This window comes from Tiliqua scincoides, chromosome 3 (assembly GCF_035046505.1).
Source record: "Tiliqua scincoides isolate rTilSci1 chromosome 3, rTilSci1.hap2, whole genome shotgun sequence".
In the NCBI taxonomy this organism is placed as follows: Eukaryota; Metazoa; Chordata; class Lepidosauria; order Squamata; family Scincidae; genus Tiliqua; species Tiliqua scincoides.
Genome location: NC_089823.1, coordinates 147,850,037 through 147,866,678, shown reverse-complemented (window position 1 = coordinate 147,866,678; position 16,642 = coordinate 147,850,037). Strand labels below are relative to the sequence as shown.

Genomic DNA, 16,642 nt, shown 5'->3' with positions numbered 1-16,642 from the left:
GGGGCATACCTGTAGTCATGAACCAGTCCTTGCTCACTGCTGTTGGGCGGTTTGTCATTAGATGATTACTGATCACTTGATTGTGCAACACCAGCTGGCACACAGACGTATGAATAGACTCCAGGAAAGCTTCTGTTGTGTTCTGAGGTAACCTGAAGGGTTCCCAATCTGTGATGCTGGAGCTGTTCAGGAAAGCAAATCACTCCTTGATGCTGCACTTACTTACAAAGTGATCAATCAACTCAATGTAGAATGGTGATTATGGCTATGTGAAACCCAACCCCAGATCCCTGCTCCAATGTGAAGCTTATTTTTTTCACGTTATTATACCACCCTTCTTCCAAGGAGCTCAGGGTGGTGTACATATATCCTCCCTTCCTTTTGTCCTCACAACAACGCTGTGAGGTAGGTAGGTGAGAGAGAGAGAGAGAGAGAGAGAGAGAGAGAGAGAGAGAGAGAGAGAGAGAGACTAGCCCAAGGTCACCCAGGAAGCTTCGTGGTTGAGTGGGGATTTGAACCCAGATCTTCCAGGTCTAACACTAGAACCACTACATTATCCTGGCTCTCTTTTTGGGTTGCTTCGGGCAACTCCCTGACCTTCACTTCTCTTATGCTCACAGTTAGAATTCTACTCTGAGGTACTCACAGAAAGAGTGAGATGCAAATATAACAAATGCATTTATTAGGAATAAATACATGAAGTCCTACATCTACAAAGAGGATTGCAGATAGTGGGCCTGCTGAAGATTCATTCCTCGGAACCCATGATGTCCTGGCATGGAGCTGGTTCAGCATCCATGGCTGAGCTGAGATTCAAATCCAAATCGCCCTTTCAGGGTCAACCATCTAGCACTGTGAAGCCACTGAAGAGAAAGAAGGTGGGACGAAGCCCCTGAAAGGGTTTCTGGCACCACTCACATAAGCAGGTCTTGAAAAAATACTGTGGGTATGCCCACCATTCGTATGTAGACTCTGAAGTATGACCAATCAAAATCTTCAAAAGAAGGTGCTCTCCAGAGATCAGGGGCTTTTATTTAATTCTATAATGGCGGGATATTTGGGGCAAAAAGTTTTTTTTTTTTTTAAACAGTAAGAAAATCTGGCTACTTCAGTTTCCAATCCAAAAACAATCCAGCTGGCAATTTTTGTTCAACTCAGAAACAAATGGCAAAGGACCTTGGCCACTGAGACAGAGAACGCAAGAAAGATTACATGCTGTTATTTTTTAAAATCATGAGTGTGTCCCTGTGAATTTAGCCAGCCCAGCGCTGAGTCTTGCATGTGGAAACAACACTAGTCCTTTTGCAGTCTGGTTTTGATTTTTTTCTTTTTTTTGGCTCCCTGAGAGTTTTCAGGAAGTCTGGGGGAGGGACAAGGCAGTTTCTTTTTGTTATAATGGGCCCCTTTGTGGAGATGGAATAAGAGGAAAGGTCTGCCCATCTGCCGTGTGCACACATCGAGCAGTTCATTTCCAGGGACTCTCCCCTTTACTGCTAATAGGCACTGGGTCCCTGCTGGAGTTGGGAGAGGGGGAGAAGGTGGGGGTCAGCTCAGGATGGAATTGCTGGTGCTGCTCAATGCCCTGGTGACGCGACTGCTCTTTGTCTTGCACTCCCTGCTTGGGGTCTGGAGGGTGACTGAAGTGAAGAAGGAACCCAAATATTGGCTGCTGGCACTGCTTAATCTCTTCCTTTGCTTGGAAACAGCACTCACTCTCAAGTATAAGCATGGCAGAGGCTACAAATGGTGAGCATATCTCCCACAGTCAGTCTCTCTCTCTTTCTCTCTCTCTCTCTCTCTCTCTCTCTCTCTCTCTCTCTGGCTCTTTACATTTGTTCCCTATAAGCATCTTAGAACTGAGCGCTTGTTAGAGCTTGCAGGGGGACTGCTTATTGCTTCTGTTACACTTTTAGAGTGTTTTCCCCTTTGTTTCAGGCTGTCTAATTTCAGGGAAGCCCAATTCCAAGTTCTTGGAGTCTGTCTTTCTTTCGCAGAGACTTTCCAACAAACTGACAATGTCTGTCTCAAAACAAAAAGTGTGATTCATGATCAAAGACATTGAAAATGTTTTAGGACATTGAAAATGTGGTAGTTTACATGCTCATATAGGAAGTCTGTTCAGTTTCCCCCGAATGCTAGCTGGGGAGACCAGGAGCATACAAAGCCCGTTTCCAAGTGATGATTTTGCTACAGCCTGATTAAGACCGACAGATCAGAACTGCATAAACTGGCCGGAGAATCACTGTGCTGTACTGTGGATTGGAGTGCTTGAAAAACAGGGCATCTCAAGAATTTTGTGTTCTGTGAAGGAAAAGACGTACTAGGGCTGCTCAAGTGTTATGCTGTTCCCAGGTTCAGTTGTCTGCACCTGGATGAACATTTTCATGTGGTATCCTGATTCATTTTAATAGATCCACAAACTCTGCATAGTGTACAAAGATTGTTCCTGCACTGAATGGAACATGTGGATAACTGGACCCCAGTACAGTCTAACACTGATTGTACCCAGTTACGCAGATGTCTGAGCGTACAGTTGAACAGCACTTGTGACAGAATTTTGGGGTTTATTTGATCATCAGCTTATCAGGTAGTGAGTATAGATGGGACCAAACTTCTGGCCACACAGTAGATCGAAAGAATTTGCAGAAATCAAACCAGTGCCCAAATACCTCTCCTCCTTTTTCCTTAACTGATGACTAGCATTTATCCACAGTGTCCCTGGGACTTTATTTCTCCTTTATGACACTGTGTTTGACTGCAGCCAAAACCAATATAAGCCAATAGAAAAATGTGCAGTCAGCAGGATGTAAATGTACACAGATTGCCTCCCCAGTGTTCTTCAATTTTCTGATAGACATGGATCTGCAAACAAGAGACTTCATTCATTTTAGAAACATGAGTGAATTAATTGATGAGTCACTACTGATTCATTTGCTTATTGCTGATTTTAACTGGAGTCCTGTGAAAAACTCATTACAGCCAAACCAAGCATCTTCCGCTCATTTCTTAATCCAGACAGTACCAGGAAGGTGATTTTCTCAACAATAAATGATATGACACTGAAATTCAGACTGCAGTCCTGTGCACGTCTATAGAGAGTAAGTGCCATTAAAATCAGAGGGTCTTACACTGAGTAAACATGTTTGGTGTTGTAGCAGGGTGTCCAGATACAATGGAAGACAGCATGCCTATACCTTTAACCATTGTATAGAAGAAGGAATTTTGTCAGGTGCAGCTTTTTAAACCCTCCCATGTTGATCTGTACCTGCCAAAATTCCTTCTTCTATACAATCGTTAAAGATATAGGCACCCTTTCCTCCATTGTATCTGGTCACTCTGCATTATAGTCAGGAAAAAACTGTTACGTGCATTAAACCTGTCGTGAAGTACAACTTTAGTCCGGTAACCACTTTAATAATAAATGAAATTGCTACAACAGCAATATTAACTACTTACAGCACAATCCTATGCAGGTGTACTCAGAAGAAAGTCCCATTATGTTAAATAGGGCTTACTCCTAGGAAAGTGTGCAGCCCAAAAATGGTTGACAGCTCTAGTTTTGGGGGAAGAGCTATGTAATGAGCTAGACTCTCACATAAGAATAGGGGACAACAGTTGCTCAATAGCTACCATTCTACGGCTGTGGAGTGCCCACACATGAATGATGACTTTTGTTCTACCAGCATCTCACATGACTCATTAAGATAATGAATCAGCCAAAGCAGTTGTCTAGATTTAGCTCATGATGAGCACTTTCTGTGGTCCATATGCCATTCTGTGCCAGCTAGTCTGAGTGTTTAGCACTTGCTAACTCCATTAGTCTTCTATTGGCAGGTCATGACCCCCAACTAGGACCTAAAGTGCATTGCATCACCACCAATTTCTGTGACTTTTTTATGCAAAGAAAAAATGCTGGAACAGAACTGGGGAAAAAAGAAGAGGAAGAAAAACAGAGAGGGGACTGTTTCAGTTTTATTTCTGCATCTTTTGCATTAATTTATGGTTTGCCAATGCACAACTGACTATTTAAACTACTCGCCTGAGAAGCGCCATTGACTACACAATCCTATACATGTCTACTCAGAAGTAAACCCCATTGAATTCAATGGGACTTACTCCCAGGTAAGTATGTGTAGGATTGCAGCCTGTGTCTTGAAGCAAGGGGATAAGAAGACGCAATGTGTGTTTTTTGATGTGTGTTTGTTCATTCATAAAACCAGAGTCAACCTGTGATGGACCAGTCATACAGTGATAAACATGTATGTGTAAATAAGACCAGAGACAAAAAGAAAGAGAGAGGGTTGAGAAAGACATACAGTAAAAGTCTTTTACAAACAGATTTTACATTGCAGCTTGAGATTAAAACTGGTTTCCAGATCTGAAAAATGTTCAAGATTATTAACCCAATCAAATAAGACAGTTTACATTTTTAATAAAAATGTAACCATTTCATCTTACATGGTTAAGGAGTAACCTACCAAATTTATGCCAATTGTCTTTCCTCAAGCCACTGTGAAATGTGTATAGTGCTTGCCAGCTCTGTAAATATGATGTCAACAGATGACAGCTTGCTTCTCTGACTTAACTCCCCCAAAATGAAAATAGTGTTCTATTACTTGGGTGTATCTTTGGAAACCAGCATTGTGCAGCTTTCTCAAACCTGTAAGACAAATAAATGCCTGACACAATGAGCAACTCTTTTTCTGAGTCTCCAAGACTTGATCTGGTGAAGAATTCAAGGAAGCAGTATAGCTAGAAGGGTGCAAAATCATAAGTAAGTGCAGGCTCCTGACCACAAGTGTACACAGCCCCTCCCACTCATCCTCAGAGCCATTCAGGCAGCAACATGTAGCTGAATGAGGAGCCATTCACCCCTCTAGCTACACTACTGATTCAAGGATAGGTGACTGACTGGCTGGCTGTGGCTGGGCAGCTCCATCCCTGAAGCCTTCACTTGGGATCCTATCCATGAGTTCACAAAACTCAAGATCATCTGCAGAATTCTAACATGATACAAATGAAAAAATCCTACAGAGAGGGGGAAGAACACTTTATTGCTATAGTATAGGGAGTAGAACAGGTGTGTCTTTTAGCAGGGAAGAGGAGGCAGGGCCATTCCTCCCCATATTTCAGACTCTGTGTAAAGTATTTCTCAGGAGATTGAGAACCTTTAGCTCCGGTTCGTTCACAAGTTCTATGTATTGAATTATTGTTGTCTATGTACTGGCATGTATGTCAATGGCACAAATCTATTTAGTTAAAAACAAAGTCCTGATTGCTATTGATAATCGTTGGCACCCTTCAGTCTTGAAAGACTATGGTGTCACACTCTGAATGGTGGTTCTGGAACAGAGTGTCCTCCAGTGCGTGAAGCCTGGGTAAAGCAGCTATGGAGGATAGGCTGTTACCCGTACAGCAAATCCTCCCTCTCCACGTCGCTGAAATGGTCCAATGGAAAGGCAGAGGCCAATACGGTTGGTTCCAGCGGCGTCGCAGGAGTTGCCAGAACGTGACTGTGTTCAGCCATGAACTGCCTCAGGGACTCCGGCTCCGGATTTTGCCTTGAGGTTGACTCCTGAAGCCTTTTCCATAACTGGATGTAGCCACAAGGTAGTGGAGGTTTGGGATCAGAGTTTTCCTTCTCTCAGATGAGCTGCCTTCCCAGGCTGACGAGTCCCATCTACCCGGTGGCTGTTTAGTTGCCTCTTACGACAAGTACAGCCAAACTGATTATTGATAATCGTTATTGATTATATTGCTATAGTTATTAACTATAAAATAGTAATATTCTGCTTTATTTTTGCAGTCTGTTCTTGAATTGAGTGGATTTCTAAATTGTGTTAAGACTCTTGGCCTACCACCTCACTCTACCCCAAAGTCTGAAACAGCACCTTTGGAGTACTGCCTAAGCTCCTGGCTAAAGCATTTGGGAACAGGCAATGACTTCCAAACAGGGAGAGACTGAGAGCAGAGCCAATTTCTGGGAGAAAGAAAGAGCAGTAGATCCTCCCCTGTAAGTCAGGGCTACTCCTAGGATCCAGATTTTCTCAGGAAGATGTACTCAGGAAGCTGGAATGGCATGGCAGGGAGACCAAAAAGCTTCTGAAGCAGGAGGCGGCGTGGGTGGCTGTGGCCAGATTTTGGGAGCCACCAAAAAGGGCCTTGGGGGCCACATGGGGTCCATGGGCTACTTGTCGGATCACTGTGCTCTAATCACTTCTGCTGTACAAGCTAAGGACCAACATAGATGTGATATGGGAGGTGCATTATTGGGATCTCAATTGTTTTTGTTTTTACTAATTAATAGCTCGTGCAGATGTTTTGAAACAGAGTAGTGGTCTGGGATACATGATTTAAGTTTTTGTCCCCTTAGTCTTTCTCACTCCTCTGATGCTATTAGCTCTTCAAAAAAAAAAGAAGAAAGGTACAACTCTGCCAATCTTCCCCTGCAGTCTGAAACTGAAAGAAATGATTGAGGGCCAAATTCTATCCAACTTTCCAGCCCTGATGTAGCCATGCCAATGGGGTGTGTGCTGCATCCTGTGGTGGGAGGGTAGTTATGGAGACCTCCACAAGTTAAGGGAATGTTTGTAACCTTGCCTCGGGGCTGCACTGCAGCTGCACCCGTGCTAGAAAGTTGGATAGGATTGGGCCCTGAGAGTATTCAGGAAGGACTTCAGCTCATGTAGGGCAATGGTGATGACCAGGTAAACACCTTGAACATTCCCCAGGGTCCTCTGCAATGTGCAGACTGAGGTCCCAAGGAAGACCTCAGGGATTCCTCATCAAAAGCTGATGTGGAAAACGTCCACAGTGGCAATACCAGGTTGCTGGGAGCCTTGGGACAAATCTTGGCTCCCCTAGGCACACCCTACCTGAGCCACCAGTATTGAGGGTTCAGGAGTCAGCCTTGCCAAGTGACTACTCTGTTGGGTTAGCGCCTTTGGCCAAGGATGCAGTGGCAGACCTCCCCAGCCCTGCGCCCTGGGGCAAGGGTCCATGATAGCGCCCCCCCAGGAAGTCACCGCCCCAAATCCGCTCCCCCACTTACCTGTAGCTCATGGAGCCTCGCACAACTCCAGGATGTGTCAGGGAAGCCTCTCTGAGGTTCCCTAGTGCTTTAAACTGTGCTTCCAGAAAACCGTAAGCATAGTTTCAAACCCTGTTGGGAGCCTCAGAGAGGCTTCCATGGGGTCCTAAAGGTGTGCAAGGCTTTGCACCTGGGGCATTTGCCCCATAGAATGAATGGGAGGTTCGCCACTGCAAGGATGACCAACCTGAGTGACCTCTGCTATTCCTGGATAACAATTTTGAAACCCCTGGACTAAAATGGAAAGAGTATAGCTTTTTCATCACAAGGAACATTCATTGTTTCAAATTCTTGGGCCAATGCTCAGGTTCACATTTGATCCCCTTGTGATCTGATTCCCCCTCCCCCTTACTGGTTGTGTCCTCTCAAATTTTGCTGTGACATCAAATTGCCTCCCCCTCACCAGTGAATCTGAATTTGTGTTTTGACACAATGGATTGAATCTTTTCATTTGATATATATATATATATATTTTGGTTCATATCTGGCAGCAACATTTTCTTTGGAAGAGCTTAGAAGAACTTGACTTCATCTTTGCAATTGACTTATTCGGATCAGCAAATTTTAAGCCAAGGGCTGCAGTCCAGTTATAAAATACTTAAATTCCATTGTTTCCATTAGATATTAAACATGTGTAACTGCATTAGAGTGTGGTCAATGTAACCACATGAGAATAAAGTCCCATATACATTCCAGTTTTTGTGCTTGCTTCAAACTTTTTGGGATCCTATTGTCCTGTGGGACCTTCTTGCCTTCATAGATGTGGAATCCCTTCCAATATTTTTTTCATTGTTACATAAGAATGTAAGAAGAGCCCCACTGGATCAGGCCAAATGCCCATCTAATTCAGCTTCCTGTATCTCACAGTGGCTCACCAAGTGCTTCAGGGAGCACACAAGACAACAACCTGCATCCTGGTGCCCTCCCCTGCATTTGACATTCTGAGGTAGCCTACTTCTAAAATCAGGATCTTGCACATACCTATATTGTTCTTATGTTCATAGCTGATGGCCCGGTAGTCAAGGGAGCTGCCAGTCGACAAAGTTTGGGAACTACTGCCGCAGTGTGATCAAGAACTGGAATTCAGGACAGAGCTGGGCAGAGAGGAACAGCCTTGAAACCCAAAGGGTACTAATGTGTTCTAAGGGATAATGTAAACAATGAAGGGGAAACCTGTTCTAGGGGACAAAGGGCAGGGAGTAGACATAGCCATGCCAGCAGTATTCCTGAGTGCACATTTTTATCTTCTCCCAAGTGAGTAAAGGGCTGCCAGTCATGCTTACAGGGAAAAATATAGTGATGTACTTAGAGATACCGTATTGGTATCTCCTAAATCCGGCCCCCACCGTTATGCTAAGTGGCTCAGCTACTGCTGAGAGGGATTGTTGGGGCAAGGGCGACAATCTATTATTGTGAACCCTGTGCCTCTGCATCACACAGATTCCCCCCCAGCACCATCATGAGAGGCTTTGCTGGCTACGAATAAAAATAAATGCCATGATTTCTTATAACATGTATATTTGTACAACTGGTGCAGTGGTGATGTCTGATGTGTACGTTTTTGACAACAGACACTGGGAGGAAAGAATGTAGTGAGGCTGGCCAAGAATGTTTTCTCTAGACGCCTCATTCTGAAGAGAAAGCTCGAGCCAAAATCCTGAAACTCAGTTGGCGAAGGACAGCTTCATTAGATCAGCATCAATTACAGGCCAGCTGGAAGACTGTTTCAAATACAGAAATCCTAGAGGGAAGATAGTCATCCAGTGTGGTGTCTCTAGCTGAGCTTGCAAAATGTCCTGAGTCCTGTCCCCCCCCCCCAGTTGTTACTCAGCTTGTACACCTGTTTTATATTTCAGCAATCAGATGGAGACATAGGCTAGAGAGACGATTCATGTATATGGGGATATAATACATAACAATTTTTTAAGAGAAGAAAAGGCATGTTAGGACAATTTTTTTTTTATGTTAAAAGTATTTGGATACTTTAATACAGGAAGTTCCACACTTGGTTTACCGTGGGCAATGAGAGCAGCGATAAAGACTTTTTCACCTAGAGGTCTGTACTGTGTCTTTAAATTCCACATTGAACCAGTTGACATGAGATGAAACTTCTCGAGGGCTGGCCCACCCATGAGGCTGACTGAGGCAATCACCTCAGGCAGGAAATCGGCAGGGGATGCATGTCTTTGTTCATCCACTTGCTTCCACTGCTCCACTTCCTCCTCTTATCACTGCCTGGCTTGGAAAAGGAAGAGGAGGAAGGAATGGAAGAGGAAATGTGGGGGAGAAGAGAGGAGAGTTGTAGGCTAGAGCAACAAACTTAAGACACTCCCTTCTCCTGCTCTGGCCTCCTCGTCCATATTCAGTCAAGGGAATAGGAGGGAGAGAGGTTGGTATATCACTAGGTAAAAAGAAAAACAGCACTTGGCACACCATTGCAAGCACCAAGAGGTCTTGAGTCACACTTGCATGAGTCACTATCCTAACTTCTTGTGGTTATCGCCATTGCATACCTCAGACAACAGGCGTATGTCTGAGGAGTGGCGACAGTGGGGGCTTCCCTGGGGTAAATGTGCAAAAATTCACTTACCCCAAGGAGACCTTTCCAACTGTTTCACCCCCACTCCTTTGGCATGGTTGCATGGGGGGGGGGAAGGATTTCGGTAGGATTGTTCTGTTAGGACACAGTTCTAACCCCTTATGTCAGTGCTTTACAGCACTGGCATAGCAGTGCCAATGGGGCATGTACTTCATCCTGCAGTTGGGTGTCACTCATGGAGGCCTCCTCAAAGTAAGAGAATGTTTGTTCCCTTACCTTGGAGCTGCAAGACAAAGGCAGAGTAGGAGAAGAAATTGGGAAAGGTAGTGTGATGGGATGTGATAGACGGTTTGGCACAATGAGAGGATGCGGGGACAAAGGAGCGAATAAGCAGCCCATCCTGGGGCATTCCATGTACAAATGCTTTTATGCGAATGCCCGAAGTCTATGAGCAAAGGTGGGATAACTGGAATGTCTGGTGACAAGGGAAAATATTGACATAGTGGGCATAACGGAAACCTGGTGGAATGCGGAGAATCAGTGGGATACCGCAATCCCGGGCTATAAACTCTACAGGAGGGACAGGCAGGGGCGAGTTGGAGGTGGGGTGGCTGTTTATGTTAAGGAAGGGATAGAATCCAGCAAAGTAGAGATTGAAGGTGGGTCCGACTCCACCGTAGAATCTCTGTGAGTTAAATTACCAGGCTTGTGCAGCGATGTAATACTGGGGGCGTGCTATTGTCCTCCAGACCAGAAATCGGATGGGGACCTTGAAATGAGGAAACAGATCAGGGAGGTGACAAGGAGGGACAGGGTTGTAATCATGGGGGACTTCAATTATCCTCATATTGACTGGGTCAATTTGTGTTCTGGTCACGATAAGGAAACCGGATTTCTTGACGTGCTAAATGACTGTGGCTTAAATCAGCTAGTCACGGAGCCCACCAGAGGACAGGTGACTCTGGATTTAATATTGTGTGGTACGCAGGACCTGGTTAGAGATGTAAACGTTACTGAGCCATTGGGGAACAGTGATCATGCTGCGATTCGTTTTGACGTGCACATTGGGGGAAGAATACCAGGCAAATCTCTAACAAAAACCCTTGACTTCCGACGGGCGGACTTCCCTCAGATGAGGAGGCTGGTTAGAAGGAGGTTGAAAGGGAGGGTAAAAAGAGTCCAATCTCTCCAGAGTGCATGGAGGCTGCTTAAAACAACAGTAATAGAGGCCCAGCAGAGGTGTATACCGCAAAGAAAGAAGGGTTCCACTAAATCCAGGAGGGTGCCCGCATGGCTAACCAGCCAAGTTAGAGAGGCTGTGAAGGGCAAGGAAGCTTCCTTCCGTAAATGGAAGTCTTGCCCTAATGAGGAGAATAAAAAGGAACATAAACTGTGGCAAAAGAAATGTAAGAAGGTGATACTGGAGGCCAAGCGAGACTATGAGGAACGCATGGCCAGCAACATTAAGGGGAATAATAAAAGCTTCTTCAAATATGTTAGAAGCAGGAAACCCGCCAGAGAAGCGGTTGGCCCTCTGGATGGTGAGGGAGAGAAAGGGGAGATAAAAGGAGACTTAGAGATGGTAGAGAAATTAAATGAGTTCTTTGCATCTGTCTTCACAGCAGAAGACCTCGGGCAGATACCGCTGCCCAAACGGCCCCTCCTGACCGAGGAGTTAAGTCAGAAAGAGGTTAAAAGAGAAGATGTTTCAGACCTCATTGATAAATTAAAGATCAATAAGTCACCGGGCCCTGATGGCATCCACCCAAGAGTTATTAAGGAATTGAAGAATGAAGTTGCAGACCTCTTGACTAAGGTACGCAACTTGTCCCTCAAAACGGCCATGGTGCCAGAAGATTGGAGGATAGCAAATGTCATGCCTATTTTTAAAAAGGGAAAGAGGGGGGACCCGGGAAACTATAGGCCGGTCAGCCTAACATCCATACCGGGTAAGATGGTGGAATGCCTCATCAAAGATAGGATCTCAAAACACATAGACGAACAGGCCTTGCTGAGGGAAAGTCAGCATGGCTTCTGTAAGGGTAAGTCTTGCCTCACAAACCTTATAGAATTCTTTGAAAAGGTCAACAGGCATGTGGATGCGGGAGAACCCGTAGACATTATATATCTGGACTTTCAGAAGGCGTTTGACACGGTCCCTCACCAAAGACTACTGAAAAAACTCCACAGTCAGGGAATTAGAGGACAGGTCCTCTCGTGGATTGAGAACTGATTGGAGGCCAGGAAGCAGAGAGTGGGTGTCAATGGGCAATTTTCACAATGGAGAGAGGTGAAAAGTGGTGTGCCCCAAGGATCTGTCCTGGGACAGGTGCTTTTCAGCCTCTTCATAAATGACCTGGAGACAGGGTTGAGCAGTGAAGTGCCTAAGTTTGCAGACGACACCAAACTTTTCCGAGTGGTGAAGACCAGAAGTGTTTGTGAGGAGCTCCAGAAGGATCTCTCCAGACTGGCAGATTGGGCAGCAAAATGGCAGATGCGCTTCAATGTCAGTAAGTGTAAAGTCATGCACATTGGGGCAAAAAATCAAAACTTTAGATATAGGCTGATGGGTTCTGAGCTGTCTGTGACAGATCAGGAGAGAGATCTTGGGGTGGTGGTGGACAGGTCGATGAAAGTGTCGACCCAATGTGCGGCGGCAGTGAAGAAGGCCAATTCTATGCTTGGGATCATTAGGAAGGGTATTGAGAACAAAACGGCTAGTATTATAATGCCGTTGTACAAATCTATGGTAAGGCCACACCTGGAGTATTGTGTCCAGTTCTGGTCGCCACATCTCAAAAAAGACATAGTGGAAATGGAAAAGGTGCAAAAGAGAGCGACTAAGATGATTACGGGACTGGGGCACCTTCCTTATGAGGAAAGGCTACGGCGTTTGGGCCTCTTCAGCCTAGAAAAGAGACGCCTGAGGGGGGACATGATTGAGACATACAAAATTATGCAGGGGATGGACAGAGTGGATAGGGAGATGCTCTTTACACTCTCACATAATACCAGAACCAGGGGACATCCACTCAAATTGAGTGTTGGGCGGGTTAGGACAGACAAAAGAAAATATTTCTTTACTCAGCGTGTGGTCGGTCTGTGGAACTCCTTGCCACAGGATGTGGTGATGGCGTGTAGCCTAGACGCCTTTAAAAGGGGATTGGACAAGTTTCTGGAGGAAAAATCCATTATGGGGTACAAGTCATGATGTGTATGCGCAACCTCCTGATTTTAGAAATGGGTTATGTCAGAATGCCAGATGCAAGGGAGGGCACCAGGATGAGGTCTCTTGTTATCTGGTGTGCTCCCTGGGGCATTTGGTGGGCTGCTGTGAGATACAGGAAGCTGGACTAGATGGGCCTATGGCCTGATCCAGTGGGGCTGTTCTTATGTTCTTATGCATTGCCCTTAAGTCAGTGCTGTAAAGCACTGATATAAGGGGTTAGGATTGCGCCCATAGTCTTTTTGCAGAGGTGTGTGGGGGGGGGGAGGGGTGCAACATGAGGAAACACTGCAAAATGGCATTCTCCACTCCAAGTCTGAAGTGATTCAGCTAGCCTACTATACCACCAGAAGACTCTATTACCTTATCTGACCGAGTGTATAAGTACATCAATTTGTGTTTAGACCAGATAAAATGTTACTAGTCTAAGGCTGCAATCCTATCCTCACTTTCCTGGGAGTAAGTCCCATTGAAAACAATAGGATTTACTTCTGAGTAGACCTGGTTAATTGTGCCCTAGGACATTCCATAGGACAGGACAATATATTAAAATGCATGTGCATTGGTCAAAACAGAAACCGAATTCCCCTGTTCCTTTGTATTCCATCAGGCATCACACAATGCTTTATTAAATCCATCTCTTTAAAGTTTTGACTTAGGAAGCACATGGGCTTTGTAATTCATTTTAAGTGTGGTAAATTCAGTCTCTTTTTATTCGTTCCCAGGTTTTCGCCAGCAATACTTCTATATTTGATTAGTATAGTACCTTCGTTGTGGCTTCTGGAACTCCATCCTGAGATCCAGGTATTTCTTTTCCATTACATGACGGATATAGGTGGATCAAGGCAGCGCTGGTGAGGCCGTTAAGCAAAGTGAGCCAGGTTGAGTCAAGGGCAAGCAGCAAATTTTGGGCATGATTAAAAAGCAGCAGCAAATGGTCAGTTATATCATGAAACACTACATTTTCACTTTGGCGAGGAAGAGCCATTTGGATTTCCTATCTCAGGCATAAAAATATCACATTTGTATTTACGTATTCTGCTATAATTTTTTCCTGCTTTTTCAGACTAATGGCTCATTTTTATTCCCTGCCAGACCAAGCACACAGTAAGACCAATAGAGAGCACACTGCATGTTAAGGTGGGGGTATGTGTGACCACACAGCCTGGGAGAAGTAAATAAAAAAAATCTTTTCAACTTAGCCTCCCAGCAGACCACCTGGATTCCAATGGGTCTGTTTGGATCAACATCGGCTATTTAGCTGGAATAAGTCCATTGAGCTTCATGGGGTATGTCAGACCAGGAAAAGGGGAAGAGGATTGTGGCATGTTTCTCTGCTGTGGAAGTCCTTCCCATCCTATCCCTTTGTATAATCCCCACCCCAGTCCTCCTCTACCACCACTTTACCTGCTCTGGTTGGGTGTCTGGGAGCCACTGGCACAAGCATAGGGCTTCCAGCCATTTGTGTTGCTGACTCCAAAGCACACAATAGTGGCTCAACTTTCGCGCTGCTGAAATGGGGCTTACGTGTACAGATTGCAAGATCCTTCAGCATACGCCCAGCATTGGATTGGGCTGTAAATTATTTACTTGTTTGTTTGTTTGTTTGTTTGTTTAGAAAAAAGTTATACCCTGCTTCCCCCCTCATATATTGGGTGCTCAAGGCTGTTTACAATAAAAGGAAATAACAATAAAATAACAATAAAATCAAATAATTAACAATAAAATGATTTTTAAAAGCAGCAGCTGCAGAATACCAATACGGCAGCCCAAACAGTGGAGTCACTGGGGGGTGGGAGTGCAGGCCACACCAGGTGACATGCACGGGGGGAGGTTGGGGGGGTTGACATCACTACTCACCAAAATTTTAAAAATCTTGGTATTTTCAAATGCCATCATGTTATATATCAATTGATGTGTAGTGTTGTCATCTGAGTGATCTCCAAGCTATGTCAGCACAGTGTTTTTCTGGCATTGCACCAGCATCTGTAGTGCATCCCTTGGCAGGCAGACTTTTACACCAGCAGGGCATTGCACTGGTTTAAGTGGAGCTACATGTGTGCCCGTTGGGCAAAAAGGCGGAGTATAAATTAATAAAATAATAATAATAAATACATGGGCATATTTGAGAATAAGGTTGGGTCATATGTGTATCAAATGGTAGAAATATTTATTATGTTTCTAATAGGATCGATAGCATGTAGACTGAATCCACTCCAGTCATCTGGTTGCAAGAATAAACCTTCTTGTTTCATACAAACTCAACTTACCAAGCCGAAAAGACATTTGTGCATAAGCTGTACCGTGTCACTGAAACAATAATCCATCTCTTTGTTGCTGGCTAGACTTTAGTGAGAGATTTTCATACACCATCACTTGTGAGAGTACCATTAAAAATGGCAATTTGCATTTCATTTGCATTTCTTCTTTCCCTGTTTTATTACACACAAGCAGCTATGATTAAATTAATGCCATTTCCCTTGCTCATTGTCATGGCTCATTTGCACTTTATGTCTGATACCACAGTCAAATCACAGTACATAATTGTGTGACATTATATTAATGTTTGGATCAATATACCAAGGTCACACAAACAGGGAAAAACGCTCAGTTATATATGACTGAGCGCTATGTACATGTCACCTGATAGAACACAGTACCCTGGAACCTGACTAGTATGTATGGAGAGCTATTTTTCTGGGTCTGGAATTCTGTGCCCTGTCCTAAGCATGTTTACTTGGAAATGTTCTGGATTGTTCACAACATGCCGTCAACCCATCATGCAACATCTCATCTAGTTGCACCCTTAGAAACATTGCTCTAGTCATGCAGTTTAAAAAAAAAAAATTCAAGTCCACTTGAACCATTGCTTCTCTTTGGAAATTGCTCACAAACCTATCATTATTTTTAATCAATTCTTTTATTTGCATTGATCCAGAAAATATTTGCTGGAGAGAAATTGCCTTCTACAGGTAGGTCAGCAATACTAGGTGCCAGGAGGTGAGGGAAAGGCAGCATCCCAAAATGTGCAAGAGGATGTGTAACTCCCTACCATACCACAGGGGTTTAAATCTGGGCTTCTGACCTGCCTTGGCTGATCCAAACCTGAGGGCAAAGCATGGAGGCACATGAAGATAATCAACAGGCAGCAAGTGGTAACTAAAGTCAGAGATGTGTGCCAGAGTCAGGATTGGTTAAACAAGGAAAATGAGGCAGGGAATCAGCTGGAAGCCATGCCTGAAGGACTGAGAAAGGTGAGGAAGCTTCTGAAGCAGGCAGCTACAGTTGCTACAGTTTCAGCTTCTTTGTGAGAAGAGAGTAGGGAAGACATTGGACATTTTTAATGGTATCTTTTGATTGACAAATATTAAAGCAAAGCATGGGAGAGCTAGCACACTCATAGATAGGCAGTACTAGTTTAGATATCGCTTTAGGAGCTGCCTTGATTTCTCCCACAAGCGACACTACATACCTCCCAACTCTCCCCCTCTTCTCTAGTGAGGGCTAGCTCTGACTGCTTGTAGAGCTGGGTGGGGCTTGTTGCTTTAATATTACTTTAATATTGGGGAAGGTGGAGGAAGATTATGGACCACCCATCACATGGACCACATAGACCTCTATGTTGATGTGGAGAATAATTTAACCAGGAGGCTGAACATAATGGCCATGATCAAAGAGCCACTTGATCACATCCATTCTTCATCCATCAATAATGGTGATGCACCAGAGAATAATGTTTATATAGATGTTCTTCCACATCCATGGAGATCCTGTAGGCCAGGTGTGT

The 16,642-nt window shown here is 44.5% G+C and overlaps 1 protein-coding gene across 1 annotated transcript in view; it reads left to right on the top strand.

Moving 5' to 3' along the window:
- The first annotated feature begins 1,555 nt into the window (after positions 1-1,555).
- Positions 1,556-16,642, top strand: part of TMEM26 (transmembrane protein 26) — a 28,364-nt gene continuing 13,277 nt past the window's right edge. Inside the window, exons 1-2 of the mRNA XM_066621394.1 lie at positions 1,556-1,746; positions 13,581-13,659. Of these exons, the coding sequence (XP_066477491.1) occupies positions 1,556-1,746; positions 13,581-13,659 (270 nt within the window). The remainder of the gene's footprint in view (positions 1,747-13,580; positions 13,660-16,642) is intronic.